Source organism: Lathamus discolor, chromosome 3, assembly GCF_037157495.1.
Source record: "Lathamus discolor isolate bLatDis1 chromosome 3, bLatDis1.hap1, whole genome shotgun sequence".
Lineage (NCBI taxonomy): Eukaryota > Metazoa > Chordata > Aves > Psittaciformes > Psittacidae > Lathamus > Lathamus discolor.
This window is the reverse complement of record NC_088886.1, coordinates 64,034,255-64,061,469: the sequence shown is the minus strand read 5'-3', so window position 1 is coordinate 64,061,469 and position 27,215 is coordinate 64,034,255. Positions and strand designations below refer to the sequence as shown.

Here is a 27,215-nt window from a genome sequence, read left to right as displayed (position 1 = left end):
GTCACAGAGATGGCAGTGAAGAATTTCCTACGGAATAGCCAGTTTGCTTCCCTGGCCATAAGAACTGCTACTGCCCCAGGAACTTGGCTCACACTAGGACAAGGGCATGTGCTTACTCCCCTTTTGTAAGGGATCCAGCCTGTGTTAGGAAGAACAAGCAACTACATCCTAAAGCTGTGTGAGGCAGTATGAAGAGCTCAGACTTCCTCCTGGCCCTCACAATGATGCTGAGTGCAAGGACTTCATGTGCTGGGATTCCAGATAAGAAAGTATTTTGAGTGTGAAAATACAGATGTTCAGGGAAAACATCCTTAAAAGCTGCAATTGTGAGAGCTTGCTGAGTGCTTTTGCAGTGCCACGGCACCCCACTGCTACAGTGCTGTGTTCTGATTGGTGACTGAGAAATGCTTACCAGGCTGTAAGAAACACTTTGAGGTCTGGAGACCTGTAAGCAAGACAAAAACTCAGCTGTAATCAAAGCTGTAGTGTCAGCAAAGCTGCAACAGAACAGCCCTTTTGTTTCTTCTTCACTCAGTGCCACAAACCAAAACCAAGGACCGCTCAGCAACACCAAGAAGTAAAAACCCCAGCCAAACCCCAAAGCCCATTTGCAAGGCAGGACCCCTAGAGAAAAGCTCATTGCATTTCAGGAAGAAATCTCACCTGGCCAGAGTATTGGCTGCTTTGGGGAGTCTGTAAAACAGAGAAAGCAATCACCACCTTGACAAGAGGCTTCTATAGAGAGTATGTTTCTGAAAGTATAGGTGCAGAAGGGTTTCCCAGAAAGGCTTGTCCTGAGCCAAAGCAGTCAGAGCAGGCTGCTGGCATCTGTGCAGCAAATAGGTTGCCCTATTCTAAAGTGGAAGTCTTGAATCAATTTGAGATGCAGACTCCCAACCTTTTGCATGTTGATTGTTAGTGCTGTTGAGTACTTGTCTCCCTGGGTTTTGATCCCTAGAAGTCATACCTACCCTTCTGAAACATATTCCTGGCTGCATGTAGTGGTACAGAGAATATTGACAAACATCTGTCTTTTTTTCTTTTTGTCTGCCTCCAAATAAAAGGAATTCTGAAGATCCTTCGCACCTGAGCTCATACTATGAATGTGTTCCTCTGCAACAATGTCTGTTATCATTATGGTGGTATTTATTAAATCACACACTTGGTTTCCACATGAGTAGCTTTATCTGCATGGGTTTTAGTAAGGCTGAAAGACATTGCACGTAGTTTTGACTTTATGATTCTCCATTTTTCATAATATGGATAAGCAACTATGTGAGATCTAATATACATGGGATCTGAATCTACTACTATAAGACTTATGGTGTGATACTGAGCCTAGAATCACTTACTTGCAGTGCCATGACTTTTATGCCCCTTTTCGAGGACACACTGAGTGGAATGTAGACATTCCACTTCAACTGACCACAAATAGAAATACATTTATGAGCATTTCAATCAAAAATAGCTGAACAACAATACCAGGTGACAATTTTATGAACAAAACCCCAGAGAAATAGAAGCACTTGCACCCTGTCAAACACGTTTGAACATGTAGGAAATAACTGATTTCTGAGTTGGGGTGGCCCTGTTTTAGTGAAGCCTACAGAAATAAATTCACTTACCAGAACATAAGTGCTGCTGCTTTGTGGTCTTGGTGCACTCTACATGGGGACCAAAAAATGGTTATTTACTTTTAAAAGAAATTACTTCTGTAACAAGACTTTTTAAGAAGCAACTCTATCCTTATATCTACTAGATGGTAGAACCTAATGTTATGCATTTTGCAAACAATGATGTTCACTAGACAAATTTCAGCTGTGGCAACTTGCTACTAATCTTTCAATGGAAGTGAGAACTCGTTACAGTTTGAAGGACTATCATACTAAGGAAGGAAATCCTAAACTATGAAGAATGGTAGGTAGGTTAAAATTGAAAAGGACCCAGAAAAAATACTCCTGAGTGATAGCCATAATACTAAACTAGTTGTTTCAATCTTAAAAATAGACAGTTTAAGTGAACATGGAACTGTTCAGGTTAGGATTTATGCATACTTGATTTAATAGTGATAACATTCAAACTTTAGTTCTAGCATTCCATGCATCTTGCTGAGTAGACTGAGATGGTTAAATTTCGCAGATTTTTGAGAGCACTATGGAATGAGCATACAGAGGTTTTCATATTTCTTGGCTGTGGAAAACATGCAATGGTCTTCAATCAGCAGACAAGTAAGATACCACTTTGCTGTAACCACAGAAACCCCCTACTCCACCACTGTAGTCTACGGATATCTAAGATACCCATAAGGTATTCATATTTAGTTATTCACAAAGAGATGAATCATAGTTTACTGACACAGGGCTTCAGCCGAAACTTGAGCATAATGGAGAAAGAATGCCTACCTGTATAACGACCCTAGCAGCAGAACTTCCCAAACTCTGAAAGAAAAAATAAACCAAAACCCCACATCAGATAACATAGAATTTTACTTGTTTAAATGGAGTGCAGTTAAACAGAAAATACAAAGTTGTACTGGTTTGCTTGGGAGAATAAAGGGAAAGATTGTATATGCAATATATTGAGCATTAAAGTGCTAACACCCAGCAATAAACTAGGGTTTTTTTTATCCTCAGGTCTCTACTAAGTAATTTTCTAAATTTGCATCTGGTTCTATTGCAGTTTCTGGGGAGAGCAGCAGAGCAGACGCTATGCCCTCTTTACACAACCAGTGAGTTTGGCTTAAGATATGGTGAGCGAAGCTTAAGACACCATCAACCCTCCGACTTGTCTCACTGTCACCTGCATTGGACATATCTTGCCACAGAGACTAATTCAATTACTGATTTAGTCATTTGTTTGCTGTATTTGGTGGCATGAGGGTAAAAGGGTAGCAGACACCACCCTGAGGCAACTGGTTTGATCCCATAAGAGCCACATTCCTATTATAGAAATAATAAAAGTCTGCTTACCTGGGGATAGGTGTGACGCTACAAATGAAAGAAAACAACCTTTAGTTATTTTGTACAAGGGCTTGTCCAACAGAACATTGCAGCAGAAAAAGAGCCCTATCTTTTGGATACAATACACAACCAAATGTGAAAGAAAGATACAGGAAGGATAGCATAGGACAAATGGATTATAATCGTCACTCAGGTTAGAACAATAAGATGTTTGATTAGAAACTAGACATCAGAAAAGAATATATATCAAATGTTTCATCATGCAAACTTTCTTTAACCACTTTCAGGCTAAATTTACTTTTGACTGACTGTGTGAGTTCCAAGTGAGCAGAGTGGAAATTGAACAGTTTAAAAATGAGGCTAAAAATGAATTGCAATAGATCCAGAAAAAGAACAATCAAACTATTCAGGAACAGAGATTGTATGCATTGAGAGACCTGGAATCTGCAGCTAATCCAATATCTCTGCAAGTACTGATAGCAATCATAGAATCATGAGTTTTGTAGCTATCTTAATACTGGCTTTCCCTGAAGATAACTATACACCTAGGGTAAACTATGCCTGCCAAGGGTTGTCTCGTACACCAGGAACCTTTCTGACAAATTAAGCCTGTAGGTATTTCAAAGCTTTTTGAGTCAGAACTTTGAGTAGTGTAGAGAAAAATTGCTTACCACAGGTGGAAAAGGGTTGCTGTTGGCCACCACCACCACCTACAGAGGAATAAGAGAAAGCTGCTTATTCATCATAGAGTTTACTTCGATAGTTCAATATGTTAGGAAAAAGAAGAATACAGAGTTTTCTAGATTTACAAACTCTAATAATAATGCTATGTATGATCACTTTTATAAAATACTATTTTTATAAACACATTCAATGCACATTAATAAGCAAAGAAGAATATATATGTATATACAAGAGTATAAGGAGGTAAAACACTTGCTCTCAGTCACACAAGGACTCAGCTGTACAGGCAGAAGCAGGATTTCATGTATTGTACCAAACCCACTGGCCTACACTGTGTGTCCTTTTTGATCTTCAACTTTCCACTTCAAAATGGAAGATCAATTTCTTTTCTCTTTATTCAGCATTATGCTAAAAAAAAAAAAGGCTTCATATTGAGTTTATTCAAAAAAATGAAGCCAAATGCAGTAGTAGTAACTTCTGTAAAGGTTTTAATATTGTCTAATTAGAAGCTTCTCTTCCCACCTTATTTTACCTTTTTTACTGAAGACAGTATTATCCAGTGGTGTAAAAAAAGAAGGGAAGAGTTGGTGCTATCAGAAGAATTCTAGTATAAACCAGGGAGAAGCATTATGCTTTTAAAAGCAGCTATTACAAAAAATAATCTATCAGGATGTTTTGAATTCTTAGAACAATGGGAAATTAAATAAAAAACTAGATCTGTGAGGACATGAATTGGTACATTATGTTTACACAGTGGTGTACATACACCACAGAATTAGCCCTGCACTCCTTGGGGCTGAACTGAGAGGAACAGTCCATGTAAATATTATCAGTCAAATACAGTAACATGAATTCTATTCATTTCACTTGCTTTGAGCCACACTCATTCTTCAGCCCCGTCTAAATAACAACTGCATAGCCTATATCATTTAAAGTCCGCATTACCTCACAATCACTATGCTAACTCTTTAAAAGCAAATCACCATAAACATGTATGGATTTTATTTTATATACAGTTAAGTCAACTACCAACAAAAGCCACCACAGCACAGCTAGTTAGGATAAAGCATCTAAGAGCCAGACGGATTCAAATCATATGAATCAGTCTGGGTTAAAACCTTGAGAAGCCTTAGAATGATGGAGTGGTTTGGGTTGGAAAGGACCTTAAGATCATCCAGTTCCAAACTCCTGCCATGGGCAGCATCGCCTCATGACCATGTCATCCAAGGCTCTGTCCAGCTGGTAAAATGAACTGTAGCACCACTGAAATAAAAGGAGTAATGCCAAGCTATTTCTAAGCATGTTTTCTATTTGAATTGAAAAGAAGAGCTTACCTTCTTACTGGACTCTGAACTGCTTGAAGGCACAGACTGTAAAGAATACAGAATCCATTTGCTACTTAGGTAAATGTACGACAAATTAATTACAGCACTATTTGTCACAAGAATGTGGCAAGAATGCTAACATAATCTCCCTAAAATACCAAGCAAAATAAGATTCTGATGAAAAATGTTAAAGTATTGTCAATTAATAAACAAAAAACTGAAAGAAATCGTCTGGTTTATTTTTTTCCTACAAACCCCAGTTATTTTGTGAGCTTCCCACGGCACTGTGTAAGAGCTGCAAATGTTTCATCCAACATCCAATTGGGAATTTGTTTATAATAAACTCTTGGTAGAAACAAAAATTAATCGATTCTACTATCATCAGAACAGAAACCAACCCAAACCCCATTCAATCCAAACTGAAAAGACTACTGTTGAAATGTGAACTTGAATAAATAGGATGTGCCATAAGAAGAGAAATGCCTTAAAAAAAGCATAAAATAATCTGCAGCAAAGTTTTGCATTTCAGCAACTCATGTACACAATTGCATAGGCAAAAGCCACAAAATACACTTTTAATTCATAGTAACTATCAAAGAAAGCACTGACTTTTGGAAAATCATAATAAAAGCAACTGGTGTCCATTCACAGAACAAATATAATGGAGTTTCTGTGCAAACCAGAAGTAAATAACTTCTAACAAAGCTGATATTACAACATTAATTAAGCATATAATTCATCTGTTGAAGTTATTTCCATTACTACTTAACCATTTGGATACAGTGCTCCTTTATCCCCTTCCATGAATTTAATTACTATTTGGTAAAAGTTTGGCATTACTGCTTGGTTTCTGAATAGCTTAGGAAGCTGAAAACATGTTGGAAAGCACATAGTTACCAGGCCATAGGAAATACCACTGCTGGAGGGTGCACTCTGAAATAAAAAACAAAAATCAGGTATATATTTATATAATGATTTGTTAGTTATATAGATAAGTCATAACTTCTTTCTCCTTAGAGGACGTACACTTCAAATCAAACTGATTTTATCTCTATGTAAATAAATCTAGGGCAGTAATAAAGTAGACAGAACTTGCTGAAAGACAACTGAAGGAAATATTTTCTAACATTCTACTGCAGTCATAAGATTAATGTCGCTCTATCACAAATAGAGTTTACACTTACATAGTAAGAATAGGTGAAATATATCTAACATTTAGGAATTAACATATCGAATGATTTATTTAAAGTTAAGCATATTAAGCAGTTTCTTGGCTACAGTTTCAGTTTCTAACAGATATTTGAGAGTGTTTTCTTACTTGCTTTTATGATTTTAAAAACAAGAAATATGTCAGGTTTTGAAATAAACCTGTTTTCAGGTGAAAATGAAATAAATGAAATTGACAATAGAAATTACTTAATAAAAAATCATCTGATTAATACACAAAGATTGCAAAAAGAAACCCAAATAGTATTGCACAATATGCAATAGCCAAAGACAATTACTCTATTGGACAAAGATCATTATGCAGTTAGGAATTCTGACATTTTAGTAAACTAACAAATTAGGCATTTTTAACAGGCAATGAGTACCAACTGTAACATAAATTACTACTTTCTGAGGAAGTGAGTGCAACACCTTTTAATCTTGGTTTTTAACCTCAGAATAATACCTCAGCCTACCACCACTTTCCTTAGTATATTTAGGAAGAATAATATAACTCTGCAGACGTGAACAAAATACAATTTGCAGTAAGAAGTTGATGTAAAAAGCACAGTATTAGATAACCAGTGAACACATATATAACCAACTTACATCTCTACAGGCTTGTTGACTATAGGCGTCGGCAGCACCCCCCTAAGAACAAAATGAAATCAGTTATTTCTCTTCTGTAACTGCTTAAAGGCACACTTCAGACACCAAGCAAAATAGCCCCTTGTATATTCATGATTATTTAGTGGTACTCAGGAAACATTTTAAAACAGACACTGTCAAGACATTTATTAATAGAAATAAATTATCAAGATTTAATGTAAAGCTTGTGATTCAAACTTATCATCTATGTCATGTGTATGTACATATATATGTAAAAATTAGGAAGTGGAAACTTGAAAGAAATAAGAATTAACACCTCCCTGACTTACAGTCAATCAACTATAAAATATCAAGGTCCAGCATAAGTAGAGATAGCTCCTTCTTTAAAGGAAATCTCACTTACTAATACAATCAACGGTCCCCCTCCAAACTGTAACTTTGTTGTTCTTTGCAAACACACAATAGACATTGTGATGAATTTTACAGTTCACAAAATGATAGGAATGGTTTACATTTTTGGAAACATTGTCTTTGTTGGAGCGGTGCCATCCTCATTTTTCTAGTTGGAAGTGGCAACCAATAGTGCTTACCTATGACTAGCTCATCTTTGTTTACTTGCTATACTTTGAAAAAACAAGCAAAACCCTGTCATCGACATAGAAAGACTAAACTTGATTGTTTCAAGCTTTTTTGTCATTTTTATATCAAGTAGCAACTTAGAACATGCAGACCAATTTGCATCAATTTTGTCTTGAGTAGAAGGGGAGAACAGACAACCTGTATGAGTGTAATGTCACGCATGGATCATGATTCCATGATCCATATGTTTCTATTTAACTTTTTAACATCTCTGTTTGCCAAGTACTTCATAACATTGATAAACTGTAATATTCATCTTCTTGCTCACTCCAGTATTTTCTATTTACAAAAGAAACTCCCACATGAACACTCATAAACAATGCAATCGAAGGTTAGGAGTTCGTATAAATATAGTTATGTTGGGGACAAAAAAGCAAAAGTAAGAGAAGTGCTTACAGGGCCACATCCATTCTTGCTTATTGTGTAGACTACTGCATTCTGAAATAAAAACAGGATTCAGTTATTTCCATGTAAAGAATAAAGGGGGGGGGGGGGGGCAGAAGAAAAGATAAGCCCTGCTGCTTATGGTGTTAAAAGTTGTACAGTTGAGAATTTGTATGTGCAAACAGGGGATAAGCAACTGCAAAGGTTACCAGTTCACTGGTATCTGGCTGTATCAATTCTAAGTCAGTACAAACCATCAGTCATCATCTGGATCTTGTATAACTTTTCCATTGGTCATATAACCTTTCAAAAGCTGTAAATTGTTTTACTAAATGGTCTGTATTTTAGAAAAAATAAATAACTTCATGCAGTTAAGTGACAAGATGAGAAACTTAACTCTTAGAAAAGAGTATGTATCATATCTGAAGGAAATACAATGAAGAAAAATCAGTATTTAGTATATGGACATCAAAACAACTGGTATTCTCAGAGGCTGGTGATTCTGCTTACAAGTAGTGAAGACTGAACTAATGTAGTATTACTAGATAATTCATTAATAAGTAGTACGAAATACATCTTTGAGAAGCTCAGTTCAAGAAACTGGAGACATTCCAGAAAGTATCTGACAGTTCAAGTGCAAATAGGCGTGTTATGGTAGTGGAGGTAATTAACTAGAACACAAGTATCCATTTCTGTGATTAAGGCAGTGAAAGCAATAGGTGAGAATGCAGACATACATTCCCCAGAAACTTTAAAAGGCTAACTAGTCAGTGAAGTCCCTAAATTTTCAACTGCAAGTATAATCTGCTGTTAAAAGTGATATAGACTTTATAGTGGAGCTTTAATATACAGATGAATATCCGGTGAAGTCTGAAGAAAATTTGTGGGGAAGGCAGTGAAATACAAGTATAATTCTAAAACTATAAAATAAATTATTTTATGATTCTGTGTTTTATAAATACCATAGAACCACAGAATTATTTAGGTTGGAAAACACCTTTAAGATCATGGAGACCAACCATAGAGGGGTTGGAACTAGATCTTCAAGGTCCCTTCAAATCCAAACCATTCTATGATTTTATAATAATATATTTGGATTACAATACAAATGTTTATGCTTGCTTTATAAAACCTTCATTCTCACTATGACAAATGGAAAAGAAATTATCCCATGTCTGCAGTTTCCTCTTTCTGAAAGGTACTGCACACAGTGGGGGGAGTCCTTTTACTTCTTAGAATCATAGACTCATAGAAGGGTTTGGGTTGGAAAGGACCTTAAGATCATCCAGTTCCAACCCCCTGCCATGGGCAGGGACATCTCACCCTTGTTTCTATATGCAAAGGATTCAGGTCACAGGGAACACTCCTAGGGGTCAGCAACAAACCAGCTTGACTGAATGCATGGAGTGTTTGTTGCATACACAGGTAGGAATACCCTAGGAAGATGGAAGGAATCTTTCCTCAAAAGGGTCAAGTTAAAGCTTGATAAAAATGTTTAATGTGTGAGATCAGAGGTGGTGAAGCATTTTGTAGTTAAGAATACTGACAGCAATCTACTGAGTGTAGGAAGATGAACCTAGTCCACGTACTGGACACACAGTTCACTGGAACAATAACTCATTCTCCATTAACTAGCAGAGGTGGTATTTCAGTACAGTATTAAATCACCTGAGAACTCCATAGTTACAGAGTTTTAGTTGCTTGAGGTTACTGGAAGTTAGAACTCTTACCGGACTGCCTGAATAGCTGCTCTGAGAGGAACTGGAAGGTCCAACCTGGAAAGAAACCAAAATGCTATTAATTATTTCGCAGAAAATTGATTTTTAGATATGTTTTTATCTAGATTAATTTTAGATTTTTTATGAAAGAAAAATCTGCTTAGCAGGAAAGGGAAGAAGAACATACAAAATAGTTTTCTGTGACTTCATTCTGTCAACTGATACTATTGAAATTATCTCAGAGATCTTTAAAGATCTGAATCTTGAATCAAATAATCAAAAGCTAAAATCAAACAATCAAAACTATACCAAAACAGCTGGTATAAATCAACATAATTTAGCTGCTTGCACCCTTTTTTATCTGGCCTCATACACTTGATGTGCGTCATTGAGGAGGAGATTTACACTGTCAAGATCATTAAAAAGTATATGAAAACTTTTTACTGGTATGACAATCTAATCACTGAACACTATGGCATGTAGGGCATATTTGCTTGGGAGAAAGGAAAAAAGAATAAGAGGATTCTTCTCTTAGCTGCAAGTGATAGCTTTCAGAAAAATAAAATCAAATACTTGAATTCTGTAAGTCGATGATGATTTCCAAAAGGCAAGGTTTCAGAGCTGTTGCAATAGGTGGTCTTTAAAAGCAAGCAAGCACTATGACTAAAGAGTGAAGACAGAAGAAAGGGAACTTCCCCTAGAAAGTTACTCCAGATCAGCTCAAGAGAACTGGCAGGAGGAAATGGGAACAAGGTTGATGACCATTTAGGAAGTTTGGGACTTTCATCAACCAAGGTAAATTGTCAAATAGAAAAATTAATTGTGAGACAAGATGGATAAAGATTTGAGTAGAAGCAGGTTTTGACTGGCTCTTGAGGTCTTGAGCAATTAGCAGTGTTTCAATGTCTTTGGAGAAAGAATACTTACCATGACGCATCCGCCTTGTGTTGTGTAAGTCCCCCCAAGCTGCAAGAAAATACAGGTTCCAGTTACTGTTTATTGATTGGTGCATAAGTACTACACTATTTTAAACAGTAAATCAACTGAATGCACATTCATGGTCTGAATGAAGGAGTCAAGTGTTTCATTGCTTACAATACCTCACACATTGTAACAATCCGATCTGAGAACTGACATTAACTAATTAAAATTCAATTATTAACTAATAAAATGAATTAATTAACTAATTAAAAAATAATTCAAAACTGCATACAAGAATATAGGCAGAAATGAGATCTTGTTAGGAAAGTAATTTAAATGGGACAATATAACCTTTGTGCTACAACCATGAAACAACTAGGCCAGTATGACAGGAATTCTAAAAACTGGGAAATTGAAGAAAAATTGCTCTTACCTTCCTACATTCTAGTGCTATCATAACCTGTGGGGGGGAAAGAGCAGAAATTATTTACTGGGGAAAAAAAAAATCAACAACTTATTATAGGAAACAGGAGAGATAAAATCAAGGTGCTCACTCTTGGTTAGATCACGAGATGACATAACTCAGTATTGCTACAGCCAAGAACCAATACTGTATATTTGAACAGACTTTCTTTACGTTAGCTGCCAGTCATGTTTAAGATGTTTCATATAAGCATAATTCTTGGCTAAAGAGTAACCAAACTCATTTCTAAGAATTTGCTACACAACTCTAGTTCCAGTGACTGAGGCTTCAGACTGGTGTATTATGCTTTAGATTAGCATAGTATACCACAAGTATAATAGAGTTATCCTTTTGACCAATTTGGTTTTCTTTGTCTTTATGCTAGGGATTCCTTTAATAACTAGATTGTTAGTTTCCTTTCACTCAAAACATACCTTCCTTTTACTTTTTCCTGTCCCATTAACTGACTCAGAATGTGTAAGTGTGAGAGTTTTGCTTTGAATTCCAACCCAGAATTTCTCTAGATCTTGAACAACAGTTGCACTGGAGAGAGAACAAAATAACCATTATTTTTCTATCAATCAATATGATTTCAATATAAAATACCAATGAACTCTCTTCCCTCCCCTGCCCCCAGCCAAGAAAATCCACTGTTTTGATTTTAAGAGTATACAGTCCAAAATTGAAAAGAACATCACCATTTCCCAGAAAGCTTGGCTTTCCCAGTTACTATGTTATCATCCAGCACTATTTTGAAGATAAATAAAACAGATGCTGAGAAGGAACAGAATGGTCACTATTTGAAGAAGCATTGACTCCATTGAGGCTTATCAGCTCAAATGTCCATAACAATTGTCACACCTCTTTCCTGCTCTGACAAGCTCTATGATGGTGAATTGATTTTCATGGCATTAATGAGAGGAAATGATTGTGGTTTTAAGTTGTGTTCTTTTGCCCCTTTTTGTTTTCCTCAAGATTTAATGAAGCAAGGCCCCTATTGTAAATCTGTGCTTCAAACAGTATTGAGATCAAATATTTAGATATTTCCAATTACATCAAACATGCATTTTTGTAGATCAGGTGATATTTTTACAAGCATCAGATCTGCAAGAAAAGTAGATCTGAACACAGGATAAATTTGTCTTCTGTTTGCAAAAATTAGTTCATGGGTTGTAAACTTAAATTTATCTTACAAGCATTTACATCAAACTACTGTTCTGCTGTTCAAAATGAAAAAAGTTTTAACTAATTAGTTCGAACTTCACTTATTCACTCAGTTATATTCATATTGCTACCCCTGTAATTAAAGAGACCAAAGTGTGAAAACTGGTTACTCAAAGATCCATTAATAACACTGTGCTTAATGGAATTATTTACATATATTAACATCTGTAGGACAGTATTTATTTTATATTATTATAATAATTGATAATATTTATGGAAATATAAATATGTTTATTATTATACCTTAAAATGGAAAAATGTTTTGAGAGTAGCCCTGAGGAGAAAGACTTGGGGGTGCTGATGAGAAGCTCAACATGACCTGCCAGTGCGCATTTGCAGCTCAGAAAGCCAACTGTATCCTGGTCTGCATCAAAAAGACCATGAGTAGCAGGTTGAAGGAGCTGATCCTGCCCCTCTGCTCTCATGAGACCTCACTTGGAGTATTGTGTGCAGTTCTGGGGCCACAAGAGGGAGATCAGAGGAGGCCACAAAGATGCTCTAAGAGCTGGAGCACCTCTCCTGGGAATACAGGCTGAAAGAGTTCAGGTTGTTCACTTCAGGTGAAGAGAAGTCTCCAGGGAGACCTTAGAGCAGCTCCAGTGCCCAAAGGGGGCCTACAAGGATGCTGGAGAAGGATTTTTGACAGGGCCTGTAGGGACAGGACAAAGAGGAATGGCTTTAACCTGCCAGCGTGGGGATTGAGATGAGCTCTTAGGCAGAAGTTCTTCCCTGTGAGGGCACTGAGACCCTGGCACCAGCTGCCCAGAGAAGCTGTGGCCGGCCCATCCCTGGCAATGTTCAAGGCCAGGTTGGAAGGGGCTTGGAGCAACCTGCTCTAGTGGAAGGTGTCCCTGCCCATGGCAGGGGGTTAGAACTGGATGAGCATTAGGGGTTTTCAACCCAAACCATTCCATGATTCTATGATTTTATGTTATTCAATGGACACAGTGGGAAGTTACGACAAACTATGAAAAACCCACAACTGTGGCAGGACAAGAACATCAGCAAGAGCAACACAGACCTATGTCAAAATAGTCCATAGAAATAAAATTTAAAATTTCAAGAAAAAAAAAAAAGAAAAAATATAAACAATTATTTACATAAATTGAAGATCTTTAACACCATGGGGAGCAATCCATGTTGTTGTAACTTTCTGTTTCACATCTGAATTGGCATGACTTACTGCTGAATTCTGCAATTAAAAACAAATACATATAATTATATAACATACAAAAGTGACATTTTTGTCTCTTGAGGTAACTGATGTCCTCCTAAAAAGTGCCACATAGATTCTATGAGATTCATTCCACATGCAGAAGATACATGTATTTCTCATGCAAGCCTAAGTTTTTAAACTCTATTAATGAAATAACTTTGCTACAAAAAATGTTCACTACTTCTGTCAATTATGATTAAAGTATTTAAAAGGAAACTAAGATCAAGTAAGCATTCCAAAGACTGAACACGTACCGTCGTGTTATGACACTCCATGCCTTTAGTGTTTGGATCTGTAATTTTAAACGTACCAACAGGAACATCTCCATCTATTTCTCGAGCTTGTAGATTAAATCCTCTAAAACCAACATCTTGAAGTGCTTCCAGAGTCACTGTGAAAATAGACATTTTGAGAAATTTAAGTTTCACACACAACTAAAAGCTCTTAAATTTTGTTTCACAACTGATTTCCCTCACTGCAAAGCACAAGACTGCATGTAGAGAAAGTGCTTTAAAAATTGTTCAGCTTTTAAAAATGTTGGGATTTACGACAAGTTTTACTAATAATCAGGGAAATGGCAAGAAAGAAAAAGTAAGAAATTTGGAGAGGCATTTCTGTTTAAAGTAACATGAAATATCTGATTTAGTGACAATTTTAGAAGTACTCTTGCCCTACTAAATGACTACAACTGTCTTACTAATCTCATTTGCTCCACATGCGTACTCCGAATATAAGCCAATGGCCCTGCTGATCAAAAGGTTATTTATTTTCTGTCTAATTAGGCCTATGGAGTCAAAATAACTACAGAGAATTACATTTCTTTCCACATCTGTTTGAACAGAAAAGATTAACTTTTGCCTAATGCTGAATTACAAACCCCCCTTTTTTTTTTATGTGCTATAACTGGAAAAGGAGGAACCAGAGAGTTTGGCTCTCATTTTCTCTAATAAATATGAAAAATTAGTGATTATGAGCTTCTCAATTTGACTCAAATTTTGTTACTGAAGAAGCTCAGAAAACTGGAAGAGAACAGTTTGTGCATATCCCAATTAAAAGTAAATTTAAAGAGGTGTAACCAAATTTTTTAGGATCTATCATAAACTCGCTCTGCTAATGCCAGTATTAAACACTTTCGCAAATACAATCAGAATAACAGGTTTATGCCCAAATCTATGTGTATTCACTAAAAATAAGGACAGATAAACTAGGAATGGCACAGAAGTCAAGGCAAGGCTCAATCATTCCTTGACAATAACACCTCCATAATTAGCCTTCCAATTTGTCATCAAATTTCAGTCCTAATTCACCAATTTTTCACAGGAGGGATGACATCAAACACTTGGACACTGTTAAATCAAGCAAAAATGCAACTGCAAAAGTGTTGGTACATGACATGCCACAGGTGAAACTGCAATGAACTCAACTGGAGGGTAACAATGCAGATCCCTGAGACCAGGTACTGGACACTTTACAATCTGAAGCAATGAAAAGTAGTGCTAAAGCAAGAAAGGCATGGTTAAAAGAAAAAGGGGGAGAAGAAAGGTTATGAACATTTGGGATTCAGTATTTTTGTCATGGTAAATCCGATACAAAATCACAGAAGGGTCTGTCTATACTTAAATGCATCCATTCAACATTTTGCTGGCAATGCTCTTTAAAAAAATAGCTACCAAAGAGTCCACCCATCCTTGTAGGATCTATTCACGTTTTTCCAAGAATGGAAGCTGCAATAGGACACTTCTCCATTCTCCTCCCTACATACCACCCTCTGTGGAAGCACATCCATGCTACGGGGCTTAGGTAAAACAGAATGTGAACTAGGCAATAGCATTAATGAATAATGCTCTTTTTCAGCTACTGAGATTGAAGAATAGATATGTGACAGGTTACAAGTCCCACTTCCATGCTTCTAGCAAATGGCTAGAAAAAGCAGCATTCACAAGCCACTTAGAGTGTGATAGCAGCATGAGATGGCATCATAGTGTGGAGGAACAAGGCTGTCAGGGTGTTCCTTCCAGAGAGTAATTTGGGATTAAGAAGATAAATAGGTTGGTTTAAGTCACAATAGATCCACCTCCTGCAGTATGATAAAATCTGGGATGCAGCTCTTAGAAGTATGACTCAAAATGTCTCACTCTTGAGTTGTCTTATACTGCACCCTGAGATTTTATTTTCCTGTAAGATGACAGCATGTGAGCATCTACTGAGTAGGATCCCTTTGTATTGCAGAGGCCTGACACAACAGCAAATACTCATATACAAAGTTGAAGAGCAACTAATTATTAGTCCGGTTTGGCCAGTCATCATCCCATTTCATTTTAACTTTGTCACAAAAATTAAAGCATAAAGTTAAAATACATTTATTAGCCAAGGAAGATAAAAAAGAGATATACATGTATATATATATATAAAAAGGATAAAATGTATATACAAATATATACATATATATATATAGAAAACATTTAAAGAAAATTAGTATCTCTGGTATAGATGAATGAGATTCAAATAAAAAAATAAATGGAACTAAACTGAGAGGGAAATTTGAGAATTTTGGTGACAAAGGGGAATTCTGGGAGAGAGAGCTAAAAATGCAGATTATTTACCTTGGACTTCGTTTCCTGGCTCAAAGTTATCAAAAGATACAGCAATAATATAGGGTGGTGCAGACGTCTGTGGGACAGCTTCATAGTTTGGTAACAGAGAATCACAGTCAATTGAAGTATTTGTCTGTGGAAAACCAAGGGTTCCGGGCAAAAATATCCCACAGAACAAAAAAACGAAGCTGCAGTGTCTCCTCATCTGTGAAATAAAAAGGCAATATAGATTAAAGTGACTTCTTTTGAGTAGTTGCCAAACAGCTGCTTTTCTCCAGGGTAGGAAACAGAACAAGACTATAGAGCTGGGCTTTCATTGCATTCATGTTTTTTGAAGAAAATAAGTTAAACTAAACTGCCTATATACACTGGTAGAGCAGTGCAACATATGACACGAGTATTTCCATTTGAAAATACAATCTCTCCTTACACACATGCCAGCAATCCATGAACAGCCCTGTCTGCTGCATTATGGCTTTAGACTAGAAAAGGCTTTAAACAAAAGTCCTCCTTGTTAAACCAGCAGATTTAGCTCAGCTCCTTTGTTATTCAAGAGCTAAGACACAACCCTTGGTCTCTCAGACTGCTTTCTGTAGCTCTAACCATGATTAGCATGGTCTCTTTTGACTGCTTTGCCAACTCTCACTTCCAAGAGACAACCAAGAAATCTATTGTTAAACGCCCCAGAGAACTCTGAGAAGTTTTTCAAGCTATTTTTTTCCTGAAGGACTTAACAAGACTTCTGCAAAGTCCTTTGGAACTTCTAAACAAGTTAAAACTACTAAATTGTTGTGCATGCTTCCTATAGGATAAGAATATTATGCCCAGCACAGAAATTCACAGAAATAACTAAGAGGCAGAATTGAAATCCAGTCTTCAAGGACTGTCAGTGGAAAGAAAATGTATTTTCTTAAATGAATTATAAATTCACTTGTAGCACTGACATTGATAGTAAACTGTTTTCAGGAAAGAAAGGAAACATTTCCCAGCAGGATTCTCAGGTGTCTAATGCCAGATTTTCTGGCCCATTCTCAAAGTCTAAACATTCAACCATGGCACCACAAAATTTGTCAGGTCATTACATCTTATGACTATCATCACTGTTCCAGCTACAAAAAGGCTGATACAACTGTTAAATCACAAGAAGAACTTAGTATATATTTGATGCTGTCCGCTACAGGGTTGCCTTGTGCCATACAATAAACTGTAACAGAAAGAATGGAGATACTGACTTGAGATTTTTTTAAGTTTTACAAACACAAGAGATATGTTCAGTTTGTATCATCAACCTGTGTATCTTCATTTGCACATGAATGTGGAAGACCATTTGGTTTTGTATGTGCTAATGAATTAAGTAACAGGAGCATTTGGAAGCAGCAGGGAAAGCTTCAGAACACAATTCCAAACACCCATATACTTAACTCTGAACTTCAGTAGCTTTTTAAAAAGCCTCATGAGTCAATAGATAATAAAAGAGGTGACTGTGAAGTGCTGAAAGATTTCCTATAGGAAGATGGACGTTTGCATGGTGTCACAACCCGTAAGAGCAGCAATCAGGATACATATTCCATGTTACCATGTCTTTAAAGCAGAGGGAGACTATCCCTCCCAAAAGCGCCATGAAATTGTCACTTCAATGGGATCCTGGGCAGCATCATGTTTTGGTATCAGTGTGCTGGGTGCGGTTGTCCCATCTCTTGTGACGATTTGGACATGGCCCGCCTCTAATTAAACTTTAAATACAGCATGTAGGTGCTATTATAGTGACAGATGTGGTAAACAGTGATTTAATATGAACCAGTCTACGTGTTGTTGAAATCTCTGTCTGACTCATGGAGAGGTGGAAGAAAAAACTGTTCCTAATTAGATGTTCTATTTCAAAGCACAGAGTCCTTAGCACTAGTTCAGCTAGGACTGGAAAATTGTCTGTAGCTACACTCCGCCATGAAAGGAAAGCAGTCTGAAACCTCCTTTCCTCTTTTTCTGACTAGAAGAGAGCACAACAAGTTGAAACAGAGCCGAGATGCCTTCTCCATGCATCAGCTCTCTGACTTAACAGTTCCAGAGCTTTCCTAAGAGGCTCAACATGCCATCCTTTGGAAGCAGGTTTTAGATGAGGAAGAGGGAGAGAGCAGCATCTTACAAAATTCCAAGTCCAGACTTGAGGCAGGAGCAGAAAATAATTCCCATGGACCCTGAGTTCCAATACATATTCAATGCAATCATGTTATGTTGCATCACAAGTTGACCTTTTCTTCATGGAAAATGTAAAGAAATTTAAAGTAAATATTTATAAAATAGAAGCACAGGGAATTTTGTCAACTAAATATCATTTGCAAGCTTCTAATTGGATATAATTGTGAAAAAATTACTTTCTTCTCAATTCCTTTATCTAACGTATTCTAATTATTTTTATCACAGATACAATCCCTTCCTCCTCAGAGCCTACGTAGCCCTTATCTTTGCAGTACCTGAGCTGCTACCTTAAATATCCACTTCCACATTTAGTCTACTATGACTTGAGGCCAACAATTAAATCCCCAGGTGCTAGTTACTTAGCTACAGCATTCAAAGTCTAGTGGACTTGGGAAGAGGTACTTTGGTGGCTTGCTTCTCCAGAGCCTTAGGCAAATTTCTGAATAGAGACAAAAGTTGTTTTAAAAGCCTTTAAATATAGAGCATTTAATATGATAAACACCTTTCTGTAATTTGAAAAAGCATAGTCCTGGCATGCCCATCCTGCCAACAGTCCTGTAGACCCCTTTCTAATCCCATCCTTTATGAGTATTTTCCTCTCTTTTCTTCTCCTAGATGCTCTTGATGAGCCACAGACCTCCTCCTTAGCCTTGGAGAACAAGGACCAGCAGTTAGTGTGCACCCATTCACCACATCCCCACCAACACACCTTCTCTCCGTGCGGGCACCTCCAGTCCCTCGGTGGTCAGCGTGGAGGAGCTGCAGCCTGGCAGTGCTGGTGGCCCAGCAAGATGAGAGGGAGGAGGTGGAAGGCTCAGCCAATCCGGGGCGAGGCGGGGAGCTGGTGTGGCCAATCAGGGCCGGCCATGCTCCTGCCCTGGAAATGAGGACAGCAGAGGTGGGACCGCGCTGCCCAGATGGGGCGAGGACAACACACGCCGCACTCCTCATGGGTGAGTCATGCCCCTCCGACCTCTAACTCTAACTCTTACCTGGCACGGGGAAGGCTTCTCCAGGGTGATAGCCTCAACTGCTGTGTTGATTACAGCCACAGAAGTACGCTACACAAAACACTTACTAACATTTCATGAGTGGCTCCCCTAAAGTGTTCTACACTGGTTGGTTTAACTTGACCTCGGAGTAACTCTGAGAGTATCTAGGAGGTGCTCTGCTGCTTTTTTTTTCACTTTTCTATGCTTTTCTTACACCTGGAAAAGACATGGACAATTCCGATCATGTATTGGAACAGGCTGCCCAGGGAAGTGCTGGAGTCACCATCCCTGCAACTGTTCACACGCTGTGGAGAGGAGGCCTCAGTGCCATAGGTTAGTGGTGGCCTTGGCAGGGCTGGGAACGGTTGGACTGGATGATCTTTTACAGTCTACTTGATTCTATGATTCTACAAATACCACCAAGCATTTTCTCAGAGCAAAGAGTTATTGAGGCTGTTTCATTTCATGTACCTTGTGGGAAGAGCCGGAAGTTATTTTATTTGATCTGCATTAAAAACTAACTTATTTTTTCTTTTCAGAAGCATTTTCACAGGGTCTCTGCTGAAGACTGGGAGAAGCCTGAAAGCTGGGTGACATAGAGGATAGAATATTTTCAGCTGGAAGAGACATACAATCATCAAGTCCATCTGCCTGATCATTTCAGGGCTAAGGCCATTGTACAAATGCCTCTTAAATGCTGCCAGGCCTGGGGCATTGACCACATTCCAGTGTTTGACCACCCTCATGCTGAGGTGAAACTTCTTGTATTTTAGTTTATGGCCATTGCTCCTCGTCCTGTCACAGGATACAAGGGAGGAGAGCTCAGCACCTCTCTCCCCACTTCCCCTCCTCAGGAAGCGGTAGAGAGCAATGAGGTTGCCCCTCAGCTTCCTTTTCTCTACATTAGACAAGCTCACAGTCCTTAGCTGCTCTTCATAGGACTTTCCTTCCAGCCCTTTCATCAGCTTTCTTGCCCTCCTCTGGATTCAAGGACCTTAACAATATGACAGACATTTCCATGTAACCAGTGAATACCAGGAAATCTATGAAGCAAAGACTTTTCACAAGAAATTTCTTCAACTTCTTGATGGTCGTGCATTAAAATTACAATTCAAAACGCTGATAGTATTTTACAAACGGTCTCTATTTTTAATATTTAGTGTATTTAACTAACTGTATTCCTTTTCAGTTAATTATGTTTAATTAATGAGGAGCATTTTATTTACATTATTCCATTATGAAAGACATTACTTCCTATCTGCTACTATCCACTGGGGAAGAGATTGTAATCTGCCTTCTCTTACTGTACCACCAAACTAACCATTGATACCAATATTATAAATAGCAATGAAAGTGCATGTACACACCACAAATACAACAGCTTACTGACAACACCATCAAATACGTGACATAGGAAAGTAATGGCAACTGACTGCCCTAGAAACACATAAACAAATGCACATATGCAAGACCTCCTTCACTACCATCTAGGAGATACTAATAGGTCACCAGAGGGATCAGAACTATTACTCCAGGCTACTCAGAGCAGCAATCAGTACTCCATGAATATTTGGTTTGAAACATACACAAATGTCAGGCAATGAACTGCTGTAATCTTGGTAATATCATGGTTATAAAGAACCATAGATAAGGCAAGCAAGATGATTATGCTGGTTGTAACACTAATAAAATACTATACTGAATAAGCTGGTAAAGACTCAGACCATTAGTTTACAATGTGAGAGTTGTAAACCTGCTGCCCCAGCTCTTACACAATACACTGTTTGTGGTTTATTTCAAAGGAACAGTATTTCCACTGAAACAAACCTAGGGCACTGATTCAGTTTTAATTTACCTGCTCTCCAGAACTGCCAATAAAAAGAAGTCTTTTCAGTTCTCCACACCTGAAAGGACAATTTGGAGATCACAAATTAACTACTGACTGAACTAGTGGTGAATTCCTGACTCTGGTGAAACCATGATTACAAAGTTTGCTACGTACTGAAACTACTGTGCCAGAGTAGATCAACTCAATGCTGGAAGCACATGGGCTTCCCTGGTGCTTGGAATGCCTTTGTGCATATTCTTGTGGGAATCTTAGCTTTTTTATTTTATTATTTTTTAAGATACCTGAACGTATAGTTGCCCATATAGAGTTTGTTGGTCTTTCTTTAAAGTACACACATTAGACTTGTGCCACCAATTCATTTCATGAACAAGCCAGGAGGCCAGAGTTTAGAACGTTGAAAGAAAGGGGATCCCTCCTGTAAAGCATACACAGAGGACAATGGGGAAGCCAGCCTGCTACTCACCTAAGCAAAAGAGCATCTGCTTGAATAAAGGACTGGAAATGCTGGTGGAGTTTTCTAGAAACATTTTGCTTCTACTAAAAGCTCTTCAAACCAAATCGGATCAAACAGCCTGTTTCTTTTTTCCTCACTGACATCAGGAGGTCCAACTGCCTTCATGACCCTCAACAACCTTCAGCCTGCTCTCTGCAGCTTCCGAGCCAAAGATTCTTTTCAATCTGGTACATTGCCACTGGAAATGCAAGAAAGCATAACAGTGCTTCAGTTAATGTCAACATAAACAAGGTAAAAGATGTGAGGGCTCTTTTCATCAGGGTCTGGTATCCTAATCAAACTGCTTTGATGCTTCCAGTAAACATCACCCCTGGGCCTTTGTGGGAGAATTGACAGACTATTTGCTTGGATACCTCAGGTGTGCTGGGAGACAATGAATGATAATCCAGTCACCATCAGAAATCATTTTCAGAGACAATGTGCAAAAGAAGTGGGTTTATGGATAAGAAGAGGTGAGTTTATAATGATACACATCTTTTGTTGAGTACTCCAAACTGACTTCATGTAACAATACAAGTGAGTGGGAAGGGAGAGAAAGAAACTTTATTCCTTCCGAACACTATTTTCCATTGTGCTGACAAAGAAAACAGTTATTACTGAGCATCATTGCCTCCTCTTCATGCCAGCTGCCTTCCCAAACTCTCTCAGTCCTTGTCTTTGCTTCCTTCTTGCTCAAAGAGGGAATGTCAAGAAAAATTCCTCTATATCTTAAAAACAAAATTTGCATTCCTGATGCTTACTCTTACAATCACAAGAAATATCCACAAGAGATACTCCTGGAAGATCCTACATTGCATCTCCAAATGAAAGCGGTTTGCTTACTGTTCATTATTAGTACTATTAAGCGGATGTTATCGCTGCTGCAATCCTCCAACATACTCTCTGTAACTTGAAAGTACTCAACTGAGGTTATTTTGAAACACATTCTAGTCTAAATTTAGTGGTGAGAATCCTTACTAGGCTGTGTGAATTGTATCATAATGATTATGAAGACATATATTTATTTACTTTTCCTTCAAAACCAGTATTTCTTCTGCCTTATACTAGTGTGTCAATATTTATATCCTATTTCCTAGGCCTTTAAGTATTACATTTTTTATTTGTAAGGGAACATTATACTTCTTGCTTTCAATAATTATATTGCCTTCTTAAAAATACACCAACATATAATACAGCAGAATGACTTACTGCTCAAAACAGCTCTAGCTGTAACTGAGTATAGTGCTGTTCTTCAGAAAAATTTGACTGCATTAAAATAGTGCATTGTAAGTGCCAACTAAAATTTACACGTATGTTCCTCTATTAAGGAAATATATTACATGTACACTGAATAAACATGTAACTGGTAATTCAGCAAACTTACATTTTTACTGTGAAAAAAGATACAAAAATGATCCTTTCTCACATATTAAAAACTTTCAACTCCTTGTTGTCTTTCATTTTTTGTCTTTGCTCATGTTAGTGCTCTTGTCTTATCTAAACCCTGCCAAAAGTAGTCTAAGTCTGGTACTCTATAAATAACAATGGTCCACACCCCGAAAGCCCTAGTTAGGTGATGTCACTGGGAGCCTAATGAGAATTAGTAAGCAAAAAATAAAAGGTTTGACTTGACTACAAAAGAGTAGAAAGGGAGTGAACAAATGGATTATTTCTACTGAACCTTTTCTGCCATAGTAGATGAGGGTGAAAAAGATTGTGCATAGCTTATCAATGCCATAGTCTTATGTCCTGCTCAGGAGAAACACCTGACATGGACAGCACACAAAACAGCAATGACACGTGAACATTGCACCATCTTATCTCATGCATTGTGCAAGCTAACAAACAGTATTGTCCTATGTGCTTTAAGGCGAGTGCTTGGGTGTGGCTGCAAACACAGGCAATACTTCATATAAGCCACTGTGACTACCATTTGTTAGTGACTTACCAGACTCCATGGGCATCATTAAGCAAATGTAAACATCTGTTCATAGGATAGAAGACACTGTAGAAGAGGGATCCCACTACTGAGATTCGCAGTCTAAAAGAAAACAGAAGCCGTAAGATTAACAATCAAAATTCACCCTTTTCACAGTCACAGAGAAGCTAAATGATCTCTTAAACATACATCCTACTGGTATTACTGACAGGCTGAGAACACTAGGGCTGTTCAGCCTGGAGAAGAGAAGCTGCTTGGAGACCTCAGAGCAGCTTCCAGTGTCTGAAAGGGGCTATAAGGAAGCTGGAGAGGGACTCTTCATCAGGGACTGTAGTGGCAGGACAAGGGGTGACGGGTTCAAACTGAAACAGGGGAAGTTCAAGTTGGATCTAAGGCAGAAGCTCTTCCCTGTGAGGGTGCTGAGGTGCTGGCACAGGGTGCCCAAAGAAGCTGTGGCTGCCCCATCTCTGGCAGTGTTCAAAGACAGGTTGGACAGAGCCTTGGGTGACATGGTCTAGTGTGAGGTTGGAACTTAAGGTCCTTTCCAACCCAAGCAATTCTAGGATTCTATGATTCTAAAATTCTCTTTGTATGTAATTTGCATCTTTGGATCCAGAAGACTTCAAGCATAGTTGAAATAGATTTGCAGGTTATTTCTAAGTTCCTGTGGCCTAAAGAATTCACCTGGATAGTGGAGCTAATGCAATGCATATATTGCTTAATTCATTAGCTAGGGTTCATTAATGTAAGTTTAGCTTTAGAGCTCCTACCAACCTGCCATTATTGGGTCAAAAGTATCATAGGTGCATGATACAAAACACTGACTGGTATAAATTCACATTGTTGATTGAGTCTCATGAATTCAAAGATGTTGACTGCTTAGGCTGAGTGAGTTTTGGCTAATTTGAGAGAAATGCTGTTGCATATCCATAACTGATATCCTGTGTGATGAGAAAATGCATACATTTGGTACTAATAAGCACAGAACTGCAGCTTGTAAAAGTTTCTTTCAATCTCCTGGCCTAAAGAAAGATGCTTGCACTAATGGACATTCCTTTAGATTTCAGAATCAACTTAAACACTTGGGATCCACTTCCTGGAAGCTGTAACCCAAGGAGGTTTATCACTTACCTTTACGTCAATCTATACAGAAGTTCCTAGGTAAGAGAATGGGACTTCAGCTTTGGGGGGAGGGTTGGGGGTATTTCAGGTTTATCATTTATAGAAGCCAAAAGCAGCCATCATAGAATGTGCACAACTACTTGAATACAAGAGCATAAAGGCGGCAAAGGAAAAAGGGATAGTATGATGGGCTTGTGTGGTTACTGATAATATCAGATTCCTCAGCAACAGCCAATTAACAATGTATTTTCCAAGACATGATCAACAAGGTGTTTGAGATTGTACAGGTTTCCAGCAATAACTAATCACATTTTCACTGCATCTTTTCTGTTTGTCTCTGAACACACCTGGCAAACAGTAATGAAGTAATCCCCACAGCTCCTTGTAAGGCAGGGAAGTACTATTATTTGTACCTAATTCTGCAGATGAGGAAGCCAAGTCACAGAGGGATTAAGTGACTCGGCCAAGGTCATATAGAAAGTCTGCTACCACTCGCGGTATGCGTCAGTCCTTGTCAGCACTCAGTGACACTCCCTGAAGAGTTCATTCAACCCCTTTCTCTGGGTAGGACAGCATCTTTAAGATTTCATAAGTATCATCTTCCACCCTAACCTTGACTGGAAGAAGAAACTTCATCAGCCCAGGTCAGAGTCAGGCTGAGCATGATCCCTACTTAATGACTTTCCTGATGTTTCATTTAGGACTCATGATTATCTTCAAGATTCTACTTTGTTTTCATCCCTGCCAGGAATTCCTCCTCATGGACGTCTCTAACTTAAAACTATGTAGCTAGGCAGGATAATAGCGTACAAATAGACCAAGAATATATATCTGCAGTAATTATTTTCAAAGATATATACATATTTCTCTCAGAACACGCGCAGGGCACAAATTTCCCAATTTCTACTCCTGCATGAAAAAACCCTACCTTCCTTCTCTACACAATATAAATCAACTCCAAGTTTCACACAATTCATGTCATACTATGTGTGTATATATATACACATACAGACAAATCACAAATGGCAGAATACCTCCTGTATAGACACTTGTACTACAGCTGGAAATCTGTAAGCATACAATCCTTACAGTAAAAAATAGAATAATCTTAAAAAACTAGAACTCACGTGCTAAAGTATTTCACTTTTACACTAACTTTCCAACTAAAATTTCTGATATATTTTCATGTGTAACCATTTATGTGATGTATTTCACATATTATTTCACTGGGTGTTTGTGTATCAGAACAGTTTGTGTACTAAGTTTGAGTGATGTCTTTGGGTGGTGAAAAACTTAAGGGCACATCATGTCCTTTCCTTATTGCTGGTAAAGCAGAAACATGACCCTCATCTTTAATCTTCAGTTGCTCAAACTTTCCTTTAATTGAAGAAATGTCTTCACAGCATCTTGACTTGATTGTTTTGTTCCTGAATTTGAACAAACACCCTGAATCTGTTGTTTTGAAGTTCTATTTTGTGCACATAGCAATAGAATTTGTATTTTTTTTATCGTTTAATAGTTTAACAGCTTGCTAAGTTAAATACTCTGAAATTTCACAAGAGCCTGATGGCACCAATACCTTTTGTAATTTAGTCTACTTTTAACTTCTTATACAACTATAATTTACATTTCACATGCATCTTGGGGAACAGTCTTTCCACTGAATGCTGGTCTTTTTGTAAGCTCAACATGGCAGACAACAAACAGAGCAACAAACTCTGTGAAGTAAGAGAATAGTATGAATTTGTGGAGACTGGTTAACCCACTAGGGGAAGTGAGCTGTGTTGGATGAGGAAAGACAGAAATATTACTCCTTTATCTGTGTTAATCTGCAAAGTGAGAAACTGGGCATATCCCATGAGTCAGCAATTGAATAAGAGCCTCTTCATATGCAGCAAATGAATTAACATGGATACATATACGGGTCACAGAAGTGATCAGCGCCTTTCTCACATGCTGGGGAAGAGGAAACACCACCATCATCCCCTGTGACCCACACAGCAAACACTGCGTTTTGCTCAGTATAAACAGAAATGATGACATTCGGCCACAGACAAATCAAGCAGCCCAAGAATGAATCAGTATGTTCAAGCCTCCAGACCAGATTAACAGCTGTTTCTTCTGTGCTGGTCATACTGGATTTTGGGTGCTGCATCAAACTGCTGAAATCCCCCTTACCCTCCCTCACCCTCTTCAAAGTCAGGGCTAGGATTCTTGCATTTTTATAACCTGTCTCTACTTAAAAGCAACCCTATGCCAATAATAGCTCAATTTCTTCATTAAATTAATAGTAAAGAAGCAGAGCTGTTTTTATGGTTTTTGTGTTTTGTGGGTTTTTTTGTTGTTGGTTCAGGTTGGGTTGTTTGTTTGTTGGGGTTTTTTAACTGATCACCCACCTTTTCAGTTCATACATTAGTAGTGCTGCTCCAAATGCAGGTAGTACCTTTTCTTTGGGGACAGAGTCAGTTTGTAACCAAAAAAATAGGCTGGGGAAGCTGCCATTCCTTGCACTGTCACAAATTTCCTGTGTGACTCTAACAAGTCATTAATCTGCATGTGCTTCATCTAGAAAATAGGATAATGCTGGTTAACTATTTCATTGGGAGACTTAATGGTTATGAAATGTGCTGAGCTCCTTGGATGGAAGGAAGCTGCTGTCAGTGTAAACAGTAATAGCATGA

General features: G+C 37.9%; 1 protein-coding gene across 1 annotated transcript; it reads right to left on the bottom strand.

The window, feature by feature from the left end:
- Positions 1 to 636: 636 nt before the first annotated feature.
- Positions 637 to 18,938, bottom strand: LOC136009980 (putative ferric-chelate reductase 1). The gene is made up of 17 exons (XM_065670543.1): positions 18,849 to 18,938; positions 15,953 to 16,148; positions 13,604 to 13,740; positions 13,234 to 13,325; positions 11,344 to 11,452; positions 10,880 to 10,906; positions 10,453 to 10,491; positions 9,538 to 9,582; positions 7,820 to 7,861; positions 6,785 to 6,826; positions 5,867 to 5,902; positions 4,979 to 5,014; positions 3,632 to 3,670; positions 2,970 to 2,987; positions 2,403 to 2,438; positions 1,626 to 1,664; positions 637 to 693 (listed from the first exon to the last, which is right to left on the bottom strand). The coding sequence occupies exons 2-17, from the start codon at positions 16,146 to 16,148 to the stop codon at positions 637 to 639; spliced, it is 990 nt and encodes a 329-aa protein (XP_065526615.1). The 5' UTR covers positions 18,849 to 18,938.
- Between the last annotated feature and the right edge of the window lie 8,277 nt (positions 18,939 to 27,215).

Excerpts from the sequence above, each read along its gene's own strand:
- LOC136009980 (XM_065670543.1), bottom strand. The coding sequence starts at position 16,148 with ATGAGGAGACACTGCAGCTTCGTTTTTTTGTTCTGTGGGATATTTTTG. Across the intron at positions 13,741-15,952 it reads GCCAGGAAACGAAGTCCAAG|TGACTCTGGAAGCACTTCAA; the intron begins GTAAATAATCTG and ends CTATTTTCACAG. Across the intron at positions 3,671-4,978 it reads GTTCAGAGTCCAGTAAGAAG|GTGGTGGTGGTGGCCAACAG; the intron begins GTAAGCTCTTCT and ends ATTCCTCTGTAG.